The sequence below is a fragment of the Callithrix jacchus genome, chromosome 14 (genome assembly GCF_049354715.1).
Source record: "Callithrix jacchus isolate 240 chromosome 14, calJac240_pri, whole genome shotgun sequence".
NCBI lineage: Eukaryota > Metazoa > Chordata > Mammalia > Primates > Cebidae > Callithrix > Callithrix jacchus.
In genome coordinates, this window is record NC_133515.1 from 66,188,995 (window position 1) to 66,203,907 (window position 14,913).

Consider the following 14,913-nt stretch of genomic DNA (forward strand, 5'->3'; position numbering starts at 1 on the left):
CCTCCCGGGTTCAAGCGATTCTCCTGCCTCAGCCTCCTGAGTAGCTGGGATTACAGGCACCCACCACACGCCCAGCTAATTTTTGTATTTTTTGTAGAGGTGGGGTTTCGCCATGTTGGTCAGGCTGGTCTCAAACTCCTGAACTCAGGTGACCTACCCACCTCGACCTCCCGAAGTGCTGGGATTACAGGCATGAGCCACCACACCATGCCTATTCTAACATTTTCATGTACTATCTCTTTACAATATCTCTGTAATATATACTATCATTATTTATATTGTATAGATGAGACTGAGAGAAACTGGCAACTTGCCCAAGATCATACAGCTCACTAAGTAATCACAAATCCTCACAAATGTATTTTTTAGGTTTTTTTAAATTTATTTTTTGAGACAGGCTGTCACTCTGTCACCCAGGCTGGAGTGTAGTGACCTGATCTCAGATCATTGGAACCTCTGCCATCTGAGTTCAAGGGATCCTCCCACCTCAGCCTCCCAAGTAGCTGGGACTACAGGGGCATGCCACCACGCCCAGTTAATTTTTATATTTTTTGTAGAGGTAGGGTCCCACCATGTTGCCCAGGCTGGTCTCAAACTCCTGAGCTCAAGCGATCAGTCCACCTCAGCCTCCCAAAGTACAGGAATTATAGGCGGGAACCACCATGCCCAGCTACACAAATTTGTGTAATCACTAATGCTCACTGACGGCTGGGTAGGAAAAATTTTCTAAATCTATACCTAGACATACCTGTGGAACATTTTAGAGAAAATATTAAAAGCTACCAGGGAGAAGGCAGATTATAATACAATGACAATCATTTATGACCAGAATTCTTGTCCTGATCTCAAGTTATCCACTGACATCGGTCTCCCAAAATGTTGGGATTACAGGCGTGAGCCACCTAGCCCAGCCTACATCCTTTTTTTTTTTTTTTTCTTTCTTGGAGATGGTGTCTTGCTCTGTCGACAGGCTGGAGTGCAGTGGTGCAATCTGGGCTCACTGCAACCTCTGCCTCCTGGGTTCAAGAGATTCCCCTGCCTCAGCCTCCCAAGTAGCTGGGACTACAGGCATGGGTGCCACCATGCCCAGCTAGTTTTTTGAATTTTAGCAGATGGGGTTTCGCCATGTTGGCTAGGATGGTCTCAATCTCCTGATCTCGTGATCCACCCACCTCAGCCTCCCAGAGTGCTGGGATTACAGGCGTGAGCCACCTAGCCTGGCTTTTTTTTCTTTTTTTCTTTTTTTAAGAGATGGAGTTCTGCTGGGCGTGGTGGCTCACGCCTGTAACCCTAGCACTTTAGGAGGCCAAGGTGGGTGGATCACCTGAGATCAGGAGTTCAAAACCAGCCTGGCCAACATGGTGAAACCCCATCTTTTTTTGAGACGGAGTTCGCTGTTGTTACCCAGACTGGAGTGCAATGGCACAATCTCGGCTCACCGCAACCTCTGCCTCCTGGGTTCAAGCAATTCTCCTGCCTCGGCCTCCTGAGTAGCTGGGACTACAGGCGCGCACCACCATGCCCAGCTAATTTTTGTATTTTTTTTTGAGACGGAGTTTCGCTCTTGTTACCCAGGCTGGAGTGCAATGGCGCGATCTCGGTTTACCACAACCTCCGCCTCCTGGGATCAGGCAATTCTCCTGCCTCAGCCTCCTGAGTAGCTGGGATTACAGGCATGCACCACCATGCCCAGCTAATTTTTTGTATTCTTAGTGGAGACGGGGTTTCACCATGTTGACTGGGATGGTTTCAATCTCTTGACCTCATGATCCACCCGCCTCAGCCTCCCAAAGTGCTGGGATTACAGGTGTGAGCCACCGCGCCCGGCCAATTTTTTTATTTTTAGTAGAGACAGGGTTTCACCTTGTTGACCAGGATGGTCTCAATCTCTTGACCTCGTGATCCACCTGCCTCGGCCTCCCAAAGCGCTGGGATTATAGGCATGAGCCATCGCGCCCGGCCAACCCCATCTTTTAAAAAAAAAAAAAAAGGGATGGAGTCTCACTTTGTTGCCCTCGTCTTAACTCCCAGCCTCAAGTGATCCTCCGGCTTCCACCTCCCATGGTGCTAGGGTGACAGGCATGAGCCACCGTGCCCGGCCTGTTCGTTATTTGTGTCATTTTGCTTCTTAACCACCTCTACCTACCCTCCTCTCCACTGGTCCCACACTTCATGTATTGATATTTCCAACTCATCTGACCTGTCCAGATGATCACCAGCTGCTTTTTATGGCTGTCGGGAGATGCAGCCTTCATCTCACCATCCAGACCACCTGCTCCTTAGGTCCAGGCCCCCGTGGCCTTCATTACATCCCCAGCCTTTCCTCGGACTGCTGGGCAGACTCTTGTGCCCATGGCAAACCATCCAGTCTAACGGTAGTTCATGAGGTGGTGCAAAAGCTGGACAAGGCAGAAAGGCAATTTTTCTCTAAACAGTGTAAGGTTGACTTCCAGTATATTAAATGCACTATTAAAAATTCTCAGGAAGAGGAAGAAACTGAAGATTTTTATCTGAACACAGTACATTGTTTTTCTAAGCAACAGGGCCAAACAAGTTCAGAACTTCACTTTTTTTTTCCTTGTGGAAGTCACAACACTTTCCTATCAATTTTTTTTCCTTTTTTTTTTTTTTTTTCTTTTTTGAGATGGAGGTTTCACTCTTGTTACCCAGGCTGGAGTGCAATGCGAGATCTCAGCTCACCGCAACCTCCGCCTCCTGGGTTCAGGCAATTCTCCTGCCTCAGCCTCCTGAGTAGCTGGGATTACAGGCACGCGCCACCATGCCCAGCTAATTTTTTGTATTTTAGTAGAGATGGAGTTTCACCATGTTGACCAGGATGGTCTTGATCTCTTGACCTTGTGATCCACCCACCTTGGCCTCCCAAAGTGCTGGGATTACAGGCTTGAGCCACCACACCCGGCCTTCTTTTTTTTTTTTTTTTTTTTTTTTTAAAGATGGGGTTTCAACATGATGGCCAGGCTGGTCTTGAACTCCTGACCTCAGGTGATCCACCCACCTCATCCTCCCAAGGTGCTAGGATTACAGGCATGAGCCACCGTACCCAGCTGATTTTTTTTTTTTTTTTTTAAGACAGAGTCTCACTCTGTTGCCCAGGCTGGAGTGCAGTGGTAAGATCTCCCAGCTCACTGCAATCTCTGCCTCCCAGGTTCAGATGATTCTTCTGTCTCAGGCTCCTGAGTAGCTGGATTACAGGCACCCGCCACCTCGCCCGGCTAGCTTTTGTATTTTTAATAGAGACAGGGTTTCATCATGTTTGCCAGGCTGGCCTCAAAGTCCTGACCTCAAGTGATCCACCCGCCTCAGCCTCCCAAAGTGCTGGCATTACAGGCATGAGCCCCCGTGCCCTGCCTCAATGATGTTTTGCGATCACAGTAAAACCTAACTGATTCATACCAACGGGGAACTGTCAATCTGAATCAGTGGAGAGAAGTGAATTACATCCTTTTTAATATAAACTCTTTTATTTCCAGTGGAATTCAAATAAAATAAAATATTTATTTCCAAATGGTTCAATACTTGGACCTGTTTTTTAAGGGGTTGTTCAGAATCTGATCTACTACATTTGTTACAACCACATTTATTGTTTGTATGGAAACAGGAATGGCTAAAGTTTTTGAGAAGTGTGAAAAATAAAGTGGGGGGAGGGGGGCCAAGCGTGGTGGCTCACGCCTGTAATCCAAACACTTTGGAGGCCAAGGCGGGCAGATCACCTGAGGTTGGGAGTTCAAGACCAGCCTGACCAACATGGTGAAATCCCGTCTTTAAAAGAAAATAAAAAATATTTTTAAAAAGAGAAGTGTGTTCTTCCTAAAATTGTAAACATCCAACATCCCCCAGCAACCCTGTTCACTCCTTGGTAGAGCTTTTTCTTCCCAGTTCATGTGGAAGAAAACCCCAGCTTAGGCTGCTCCCAGCCGGCTGCTCTGGTTCTGAGTGTGCAGAGGTTTGCAATATCAGCCCAGGTCAAGCCCTGAAAAAAAAAAATCTCTCCAGACTTATCTGTCCAGACCCATCTGAGAATTAATAGGCTCCCCATGGTGCCAAGAGAAACAAGCCTGCCATGGAAACACTGATTCAACCGTAATAACTACTGACATAAAACCACACAAATGAACTAAACATTTCTTCCTCCCAATCAGAGTCTAGGGGAGGCCATAGCTTCAGGATTAAAATAAGTAGGGCTGTTTTTATTATGTGGTCCAGCTCATTTGAGCCTCTCCCATTGCCTTGTTTTCACAGCTCCATTTTATGAGAAAGATGGGAGTGGGGGGCGGGGTTGGAAGGGAGACTAGAGCTATGCAGATGGGAATGCCAGGCTGGGAACACCAACAAACAGTGTGGTGCATGTCAGACAAATTCAAACTTTTAGCCTGGAGGAGGCTGTAATCATGTTTGGGGTTAATCTGAAAACAAGCTCCACTGAAATTCTATCTCCCAGGAAAACAGTGGAGTGTGGACTGAAGTCAAAAATGAGGATTTTTAGCGAGCATTCTCTCTCTTCCGTTTACTCTTTTCTTCCTTTTTCTGTCTTTAGATATTAGAAATGCTAATTACATGAAGTATCATTATTATTAGAAGAAAGCACAGGGTGTTAAAAATAAAAAGATGCCAAACCAACAGAAGCAGTACATCCTAAGGAGGAATGTATTTTAATTTTCCCCATACCCACAAGGCTCAGTTTGTGGGTCTTAGGGGTCCAACCCCAGTACCCAGTGAATGTCATACCTTCAGGAAATATGTGGGCCAGTGTGATGGCCCCCTGGCCTGACTCCTTGCCTTCCAGGGCAGGAGTGGACTCCCGGTCTGCAGGCACCAGCTGAGGTCGGAGCTGAGGTCCCAGGGAGCAGGGAGGGAGCAGCAGCCCAAATAACAGCAGCCAGAAAGAAGTGAGAGTCTGGGGGCGGGAGAGAGACACAGAGGCCCGGAGGGAGGCGTGAAGGGCGCAGAGCTGGTGGCCGGGTCCGAGAGCTCGAGGGGCCGCGCGCGGGTGAGAACGAGCCCCGGCCCCGGCCCGCAGAACTGAGATGATATTCTTTTCTTTGCAGTTTGAGTTTTCTCTTTACAGTCGGACCCCTGTCCCAGCAGCAGCCTCAGAATAGAGGGGAGGCGAGGAGTCCCTGCCTGAGGGCCACCCCTCTGCGGGCCCCAGGGCGCCTCTGGGGGCGGCCAGCGCTGGCGCGGGGAGATGGGGAGGCGCCGAGGGCCCGGGAGATGCCCGCGTCCCGGGGCACCCGCAAACTTTCCCAGAGACGGCGGGAGGCCCCACCCTGGAGAAGGGGTTCCCAGGCTTCCCCGTCTCTGTCCCCCGAGGCTGGTTACTCACCGGCAGCGCGGTTGGGGCTCCGAATCTGGCCGCCGCTATCCACACCGGGAGAAGGAGGAGGAGGGAGAAGAGAAGGAGGAGGAGGAGGAGGAGGAGGAGGGGGAGGAGGGCCACCGAGTGGAGGGCGGGGAGGGAGGGCCGTGGCGCAGTGACTCCTCCCACTCCCGCACCCGCCCCTCCTCCCCTGCTGAGCCTCCTTCTCTCTTCACGCCTTCGTTCCCACCCCGAATACCCCAAAGTTTTTCTGGTGTCCGACTCTCCATTCTCTTCCCTCGAGCGCATCTTCTGTCCCAGAGTCTCCAGCCTCCCAGAGGAAGGGAGAGCCCTCCCTCCTGCAAAAGTGCGGGGATGGGGTGTAGGTATATGAGTTACGCTTCGATGCCCCCTTGAAGCAGATAGCTTGGACCCTTGGGAGGTCCGAAGCCACCTAGCACCCCCAGACCTTGTCCTCACCTCTGGGTGGGGTGATGGAGGGCCTTTGCAGTCGTGCTTTAAGTTGCTTCATGGAGTTTTGTTTTGTTTTGTACTCCCGCCCACACCATCCCCCACCTTGTGATTAGAAGAACTAAAGAATTACTTTTGAAAGGTAAAGATGAAGCCCCATCTTACTGGGCAAATCAATCTCAGCAGGAGGAAGGACACAAGATAGCTTAGTGAGGGCCAAGCTATGGGGCGGGGAGGAGGTAAATGCGTCCAGATGCCTCCTCTGTGCTGCCTGCAGAGTGCAGAGAGAGGGAGAAGGGGAGTTGTTCTCCCAGGAGAAGTTGCAGGGTGGCTTGTAGTCCCTGTTCCATCACCGGCTAGCAAAGGACTCTAGGCAAGTCACTTGGCATCTCAACCTCTTCCTCAAGTAGGGATGCCTCACTGGGAGCCAGTCAGAATGAAGGAAGTGGCCTCCCTCCCAACCCCTTTACCCTGGAGGGACACCAAGCCCAGGATGAGAGACTGAGCTGGGTTGGAACAGGCCCAGAGGGAATAGAAGAGGGCATTTTGGGCCCCAGGGCGTGGTGCTTTGGAGATTGGCCAGACTGGAAGACTTAGGGGAAGTGGGCAATGTTTAGATGGGAAGGTGGAACTGGGCAGGAAGCAGAACATAGGGAATCCCTGAAAGTTTTTAAGCGAACGCGTACAGTGGGCAGCCCGTGAATCCTTGAGGAATCGAAATGGCGAAAAAGAAATACTGGTTTAAAGGTATGCAGATGGACTATTTGGGAAGAGAGAGACTGCATTCAAGGAGAGGAGTTAGGAGGCCCTGGTGAGCATCTCAACTTGAAGTACTACTATGCTGGCAGATGGAAAGGAAATGAGAGAATTCTTTTTTCTTTAATCATAAATTTCCTTGAGAAGCCGGGCTAACTCATAGGCAGTGCACCCAGAGTTGGTGAAAATGTGTCAGTGCTTCCTTGCATTTGCATAACAGTAATTCTCTTTTAAATGTTCTTTCAGGTGTAACCTTGTTTTTTACCTCGGAGTTCCCAGGTGAACTGGAAATATATTCAGTACCCTATTGAACCCCCAGCCAGTGTTAAAAACCTGTGCTCAGGGCTTTGAGGAAGAAAACTGACATTCCAAGAGGGCACTCCTTAAGGGCCTGAAATCACGCAGCCAGGAACTATTTAGAATACTTTTACTCTCAAATAAAACTACTAATTGTGCTTATGTATAATATATCCTAAACACAGAAAAAGACACTGGTTTCTTCTCAGCCTCTCATTTCGTCCAGCTGCCTTCCTCCAGTCAACTGACTGGATGGTTGACTTGTCAAAGATTGTTCCATGGAACCAGACAGGTACTGGGCCCCTAAGTCAGGCTCCCCGTAAGATGCTGAGAGAAGCAGAGCAAGGAGGATGCAGGAAGCAGGATCAGGAGGAAGGGAAGAAAAAGAGAAGTGGCAACTCATCATCGTCCTCGTGCTTTGACCCCAGGCATTTTGGGGGCCTCAAATTGAACCCCCAAATTGAACATTTTGGGTCCTATGTCCAGCCCACTTTTCACCAGTGGGCCTTCCAAAGAGACCAGCCCATCTCAGAAAGTGCCACAGCTAACTGGAGACAGGACTCATGCAGGAAGCAGTGACACATATGACAAACAGTAATCATCATTGCATTTACATAGAGTTCTGTATGCACCTTTTAAATTCTGTCATCTTCGAAAGAAGCAGTATGGCCTTTATTAGTGGGTAGCCACCTGGTGAAAGAAATCTTTTTTGGAAACTTTGACACTTCTGCAAAGCAAATAGGCCCATAATTTTCTAAAGACCAAATACAGTTGGTTGAAAACCATTTTATCTTTTGCAAAGGACAGGCCCTCCCCTTCTGTGTGTTTCAACATTGCCCCAAAGGTCACCAGTTTCATGAATGAAGATTTATTTCTTGCAGCTTCACCACGTATGTCCACAGGATCCTTTCTGGTAGTGTCCCTTCGTATCGAAATCTGGTGGTAAACAGCTTAGCCTGGCTTCAATAGCTAAGCCACCGCAGCCGTTCATCACAGCTGTGACCTCATTTTACTCCAGTTACTGTTCTTTCCCTGCTTTACAATAAGTAGACCCTCAAACTGTGTCATGCTCCTTTTTATTAGCAGATTTCTCTTCCTGGCAGCTTTTTCATGGAAACAGTTAGAACTTCACCACTATTTAACAAGAGGTCTCCAAAGTATCTGTAGATATGACCTAATAGATTGGCTTCAAATTCCTCAAAACTCATGTTAGCTGAAGCTGTCAGGATCATTTAATATACATCCAAGGGGAGGGACACGCTGAGTCCTAAAGCTTGGTAGGAACATTCCTCTTTAAAAATTTGGCAACAGCAAATCTCTATTTACATTTTAACACTCATTCAAAACACAGCTTTTTGGCCGGACACAGTGGCTCACGCCTGTAATCCCAGCACTTTGGGAGGCTGAGGCAGGCGGATCACCTGAGGTCAGGAATTCAAGACCAGCCTGGTCAATACGGTGAAGCCCCATCTCTACTAAAAATACAAAAATTAGCAGGGTGTGTTGGCAGATGCCTGTAATACCAGCTACTCGGGAGGCTGAGGCAGTAGAAACACTTGAACCCAGGAGGTGGAGGTTGCAGTGAGCCTAGATAGCAACACTGCACACCAGCCTGGGCGACAGAGCAAGACTCCATCTCAAAAAAAAAATAAAACAAATACGGCTCTTTTGAAAACCATAAAATTACCCAGTGGATGGCTTCAACAATAGTTAAAATGAAATAGAAAAAATTTAAAAATTACCATCTTGAGAGCATGATGCATTTTGCTCTGATATTTGATAAACAAGCACACTGTTTTTAAATGATTTTTTTTCTATAAATAAACTCGCTGGGCATGGTGGCTCACGCCTGTAATCCCAGCACTTTGGGAGGCTGAGGCGGGTGGATCACGAGGTCAAGAGATCGAGACCATCCTGGTCAACATGGTGAAACCCCGTCTCTACTAAAAATACAAAAAATTAGCTGGGCACGGTGGCGGGTGCCTGTAATCCCAGCTACTCAGGAGGCTGAGGCAGGAGAATTGCCTCAACCCAGGAGGTTGCAGTGAGCCGAGATCACGCCATTGCACTCCAGCCTGGGTCACAAGAGCAAAACTCCGTCTCAAAAAAAAATAATAAACCCAAATATTTTTTTGGATGGAAAATTCCAGCGATAAATAAAAAGCCTACATCTTCCCTGGAAATGCCAGTTGAAATCAGTAATACTTAGAAGTAGGATGATCAGTTCAGAATGGCTCAAGATTGTCTTTGTCCTGACAATGGGATACTCTTGAGTGTAGTTGAGCTACATTGACCATTGCTACAGCTGGCCAGTCCCTTGGCCTGATTTCTAAAATGTATCCAGTTAGCATTTATTGAAAACCTACTGTGTACAAGACATTCTCCTAGGCACTGTGGGGGAGTAAATATAAGGCACAGTTCCTGCCTCACAGCATCTATTGCTGTTCAGGAAATGGCATGCATGAGAACAACTACATGAGATATGTTGACAGTTGACCGCGATACAAGAGGTGTCCTAAAAACATACGGGAAAGCCAAAGAAAGGGAGAATACTCTCTACCATCTCAGCAAGATGTAAGTGAATGACATTTTGCTCTTCGTTAACTGGTCTGTGCTATTTCTTTTCTCTCTTTTTTTTTTTTTTTTTTTTTACCTGCAACTGTCTTGATTGAGTTATAGATCTGTGCTATTTCTATTCTTGGGCCTATAAGATGTCACCGCTTAGCTATTCCACAACTATCCGGTGTTTCAGCAAGCAGTGGGATTGAGCTGAGAGGTAATTTTTTTTTTTTTTTTTTTTTTTTTGAGACAGAGTTTCGCTCGTTACCCAGGCTGGAGTGCAAGGGCACAATGTCGGCTCACCGCAACCTCTGCCTCCTGGGTTCAAGCAATTCTCCTGCCTCAGCCTCCCGAGTAGCTGGGACTACAGGCATGTGCCACCATGCCCAGCTAATTTTTGTATTTTTAGTAGAGACAGGGTTTCACCATGTTGACCAGGATGGTCTCGATCTCTTGACCTTGTGATTCACCCGCCTCAGCCTCCCAAAATGCTGGGATTATAAGCGTGAGCCACCGTGCCTGGGCAAGCTGAGAGATAATTAAAGCCACTGGTAAAACAAGCACAAAGGTTCTAAATGGGGAGATACTTTTTGAGGCCCCTATAACTGTAAACAAGCCAACAGATTCCAACATGCTTCCCCATCTACCAGTCGATTATTCTAACCTATTTGTGTGTGTGTGTGAGATAGGATCTCACTCTGTTGGCTGGAGTGCAATCTCGGCTCACTGCAGCCTTGATCTCCCTGGTCTCAGGTGATTTTCCCACCTCTGCCTCCTGAGTAACTGGGACCACAATCACATGCCACCACAGCCTGCTAGGGTTTATTTTATTTTATTTTTAGTAGAGGTGAGGTTTTGCCGTGTTGCCCAGGCTGGTCTCAAACTCCTAGCCTTAAGTAATCCGCCCACCTCAGCCTCCCAGGGTGCTGGAATTACAGGCATGAGCCACCACAACCTGCCATATTCCTCTTCTTATAAAGAATTATCCTAATGTTCTCTAACCCTCTTTTTTCCAGAGATTTGGAAGAGCTATAATGGGTTTTCCTGCTCCCTGCTTTGATTGCCAGTTAATTTCCTAATTTGGAGCTAACTACTAAACTGCTTAAAAATTTAAGACAAAGAGGCAAGCATTTACCAACAGCTTTCCATTTATTGCCATGGTATCTGAGGACATGGCTCTTAGCCTAGAACAGAAGCTTCCTCTTCTGTCATAAAACAAACTATTCCCTTGTTAATATGGCTCTGCCAGATGTTTTCTTAGCCGTCATCAACCAACTACGTTGCTATATTCATATGCAAAAGTAACAGAAGAGTTTGAAGTCTTTTAAGATCTGAGAGCAACTTCCAGGGTTAATGCTACAGAAACCTATAAACTGCATGTTTTTCCCTCTGAATTCATATGTTCTTTATGAATTATAAAGGCTTAAATTCATAGCCATTTGGTGAGAGTCTTTTGTTCCAACTCTTTTGGTGGTTTTCTTAGCTAACTGGGTCTTCTTTGTAATTCTTTTTAAAAATTTTGTTTAGAAATCCTGTAGATAAGTTTTGTTTCATTTTGTTTCAAAGGGTAACGAACTTAAAAAGTGGTCATGTTGTTAAAAAGTATCTGTGGGCTGGGCACGGTGGCTCACACCTGTAATCCCAGCACTTTGGGGGGCCAAGGTGGGCAGATCAGAAGGTCAAGAGTTAGAGACCATCATGGTGAAACCTGTCTCCACTAAAATTAAAAATTAAAAAAAAATCAGCTGGGCACGGTGGCGCACACCGGTAGTCCCAGCTACTTGGGAGGCTGAGACAGTAGAATCGCTTGAACCCAGGAGGCGGAGGTTGCAGTGTGCCAAGATCATGCCACTGCACTCCAGTCTGGCGACAAAGCGAGGCTCCATCTCAAAAAAAAAGAGTATCTGTGTTAGTTAATCTGGGCATGGTGGCTCATGCCTGTAATCCTACACTTTGGAAGGCCAAATTGGGTGGACTGGCGGATTGCCTTAGCTCAGGAGTTTGAGATCAGTCCAGGCAACAGGGCGAAACTCCATCTCTACTAAAATACAAAAAATCAGTCAGGCATGGTGGCACCTGCCTATAATCCCATCTACTTAGGAGACTGAAGCATGAGAATCCTTAAACCCAGGAGGTGGAGGTTGCAGTGAGAGCTGAGATCATACCACTTCACTCCAGCCTGGGTGACAGCACAAGATTCTGTCTCCTGACTACAAAAAAAAAAAAAAAACAACAGAAAATCTGTGTTAGTTGAACAGATAGAGTTAGTTTCTTACCAAAAGCAATAGAGAATCCAGTAGTTGTATCAGCTTTGCAAAGTGAGTGGTATTGCATGTAACAACTAAATTTGGGGACAGCTGGTGACAAAAGGTATGACAAAACAAATGTTATTTATCAGTATCTTAAGCTGTGCCTGGAGACTCTTACCCCTTCAACCTAGGATTGCTGGGTTTTCTATTGAACACAATGTGAATGGTGCCCTCCAGAGTTATGCAACCAGGTTATTTACTCCCTCTCTTCCTATTAAATAACATTTTTTTTCTCATTTGAAAATTTTTTTTTTTTTTTTGAGATGAAGTATTCCTCTGTTGCCCAGGTGATCTTGGCTCACTGCAACCTCTGCCTCCCAGGTTCAAGCAATTTTCCTGCCTCAGCCCCCCAAGTAGCTGGGAATAAAGACACATGCCACCACACCTGGCTAATTTTTTGTAGTATTAGTAGAGATGGGGTTTCACCATGTTGGCCAGGCTGGTTTTGAACTCCTGGACTCAAGTGATTCCCCTGCCTCAGCCTCCTGAATTGCTGGGATTACAGGCGTGAGCCACCGCGCCAGGCCCGGCATGGCTCTTTGATGTTTCCCTGGTGGTGTTTGGGGGCCTAATCACAGCTGCAGTGAAAACAGCTGGCTGAGTTAATAGAAAACGGACAATGGACAGGACAGAGAAAAGAGAAAGGGCAGTGGGGCTAGGGACATGAAGGGCTGCGAAGAATGGGACTGAACCAACCCAGAGATCTCCCAACTCAGGATCCAAACGCTTTCACTGTGGTGAGGACTGGGCCTAACAACCAGAGTCTCTCTGTGTGGCAGGCAGCTGAGGACTTAGGGCAGAGGCCAAGGAGTTCGCTTTTGTGCTGAGCACAGAGGGAAGCCAGTGATGGCCTCTCAGGTAAACTCTAGAATAAAGCATTTTAGAGGGTGACTGGCAACTGCCTAGAGTAGTCTCAAGGGAGATGGCCACGGGTGGGGTGGTAAGGAGGAAGGGGTTTCAGAAACCCTCAGCTAATATGAAGACCTGGACAAAGGGGTGAAATGAGACTTTGTAAGCAGTTCGGAAAGGAGTAATGTATTTAGGGCCTCGGGAGTAGGGGTGGAGAGTGCTGGCAGAGCCACTCCTGAGATGTACACTGATATAACAAAATGTTCATGATATAAGCCAAGGAGAGCCTTAGAGGGCTCAGGCTCTTTGCTTAAAGTGTGGTTTAAAGGAGCTTTCAAGGCAAAACGCAAGAGCCTTACTAAAGGATTAACTGTACAATTATTCCAATTTAAGGAATCAGAGGATTACACCTAAGTCGACTGGCATGATATGTTTTGTAAAGGCTGACTTTAATAGGGTTCAGTTTCCTGTATCAAATTTTCATAGAGACTGAAAGTGTGATATAAGTATGAATTTATTGACATGAACTTCCTTTAGCTATTATTCTAACACAGGGTATCGAAGAGCTGAAGACAATGATACTAAACCCACAGGATCTGAAGTTTGCAAGGCTCCCTCCCTACCAGAGAGAAAGGGGAGAAGGGGAGAAGGGGAGAGAGAGAGAGAGAGAGAGAGAGAGAGAGAAATATGAACAAATCTTTTAAAAAGAATCTGGAGAATGCTTTCAACTATACTAGTAGTAATGACAGTTTGACAATTTATGCATTTTTTTCCAGAAACATATATCTATTCCATAGATACCAAATCGATTACCATATAATTGAGTTTGAAAGTATACAAAATATTTGTTGTTCTTACATACTGAAATTAAAACCTAATTTTAAAAAGTGCACAGTAAAAACAGCATAAGGAAACCTACAATATCCATGATATATGTATTGTTTTCCATTTACTGCTGACATCAACTTCTGTATTTGTCTCACTGGTTACAAATATGTTTTAAATATTTCAAGGCCATTTCCAACACTGACTAGTGTACTAGGTCCAACAATACTTCAGCTTCCTGAAGGCAGCCAGCATGGACGTGGTCGCAGCCTTGCGGCTCTGTGCAGCAGGAGCAGCTCTGCAAAGAACAGTCGCCAACCAGCTATTTGAAAACTATCGACTCTTGTTCTTTTTAGAATTCCCCTGTGCAAAGAAAAATATCAACAATAAGAACACAAACATTCAAAACAAAAAAAACAAAGTTTATAAACTAAGCTGTCTGAAAGTCGTATTTCACTTTTGAACACTATAAGCTGTCTGAAAGCTGTATTTCACTTTTGAACACTTTAGCTTCCAAAAGGGAGAACAGCTGATGACCTTTCATGTTAACTTTTATTCAATAATCACAAAGCAGTTTGTTACTTTTTTTTTTTTTTTTTGAGACAGAGTTTCACTCTTGTTGTCCAGGCTGGAATGCAATGGTGTGATCTCAGCTCACTGAAACCTCCACCACCCAGGTTCAAGTGATTCTCCTGCCTCAGGCCTCCCAATAGCTGGGACTACAGGCGCGCACCACCAAGCCCAGCTAATTTTTTGTATTTAGTAGAGACAAGGTTTCACTATGTTGGTCAGGCTGGTCTCAAACTCCTGACCTCAGGTGATCCACTCGCCTTGGCCTCCCAAAGTGCTGGAATTACAGGCATGAGCCACCGGGCACGGCCCAGTTTGTTACTTTTAACTCTCTCCACTCTCTGCTTCCACAGACCCTATCCCTCTGGGGGCCTAGGACAGGAAATAAAGAAAGAAAAAAAGGCTACTGTCTTGGATTTATCAAAACTGCAAAAATTCACTTTGTTCCAAAGACAAGAGAGTCTAAGATTTCAAGAAGCTGAATGAAAGAATGTTAGCCTAAACATGTCTTGTTATTATTTAAACATCTTTTAAAGGTCTTAATAGGTATAACTCTGAATATGTGCCAACTAACACCCAAATGGCACTGATTATGTCAAAAGTCAGCTTGGATACTGGCTGAGAACAAATCAGAGGGAAGATAACATATTTCCAGTTTCCTCAAGTAGGGACATTTGGATTTTCTCATTTTTCTTCTTTCTGGAGAGGCTCACTTTTTAGGAATACATTTTAATTAAATTCATGTATTTAACTCTTAGGCATAAATATATTTTCTTCATGGAAGAAATGCTTGCAGAATGCAAACACTAAAAGCAAGATCACAGCAAACAAATGGTTGAGGATGTTTACTTGGTATCCAATGGAGACAATGTCAACCATAAGATGACGCTACAGCAATGTAAATTACAAGCGGAGAAAAGCAAAATACAGGATTACAGCATGAGCAAAGAAAGATGAACA

The 14,913-nt window shown here is 46.0% G+C and overlaps 2 protein-coding genes across 12 annotated transcripts in view; both read right to left on the reverse strand.

Moving 5' to 3' along the window:
• Positions 1–5,407, reverse strand: part of STON1 (stonin 1) — a 63,923-nt gene extending 58,516 nt beyond the window's left edge. Inside the window, exons 1-2 of one of the 2 annotated variants that reach the window (XM_035271472.3) lie at positions 5,345–5,407; positions 4,747–4,915 (exon numbers count right to left, since the gene is read on the reverse strand). The gene's annotated coding sequence lies outside the window, so the exon portion shown is untranslated. The remainder of the gene's footprint in view (positions 1–4,746; positions 4,916–5,344) is intronic. The other variant, XM_035271473.3, reaches the window with a different exon arrangement.
• Positions 5,408–13,052: 7,645 nt separating this feature from the next.
• The window catches only part of PPP1R21 (protein phosphatase 1 regulatory subunit 21), an 81,000-nt gene continuing 79,139 nt past the window's right edge, over positions 13,053–14,913 (reverse strand). For all 10 annotated transcript variants that reach the window (XM_017964340.4, XM_002757768.6, XM_078349394.1 and 7 more), the window contains one exon: positions 13,053–13,746. In XM_017964340.4, coding sequence (XP_017819829.1) covers positions 13,717–13,746 — 30 coding nt within the window. In that variant the 3' untranslated portion in view covers positions 13,053–13,716. The remainder of the gene's footprint in view (positions 13,747–14,913) is intronic.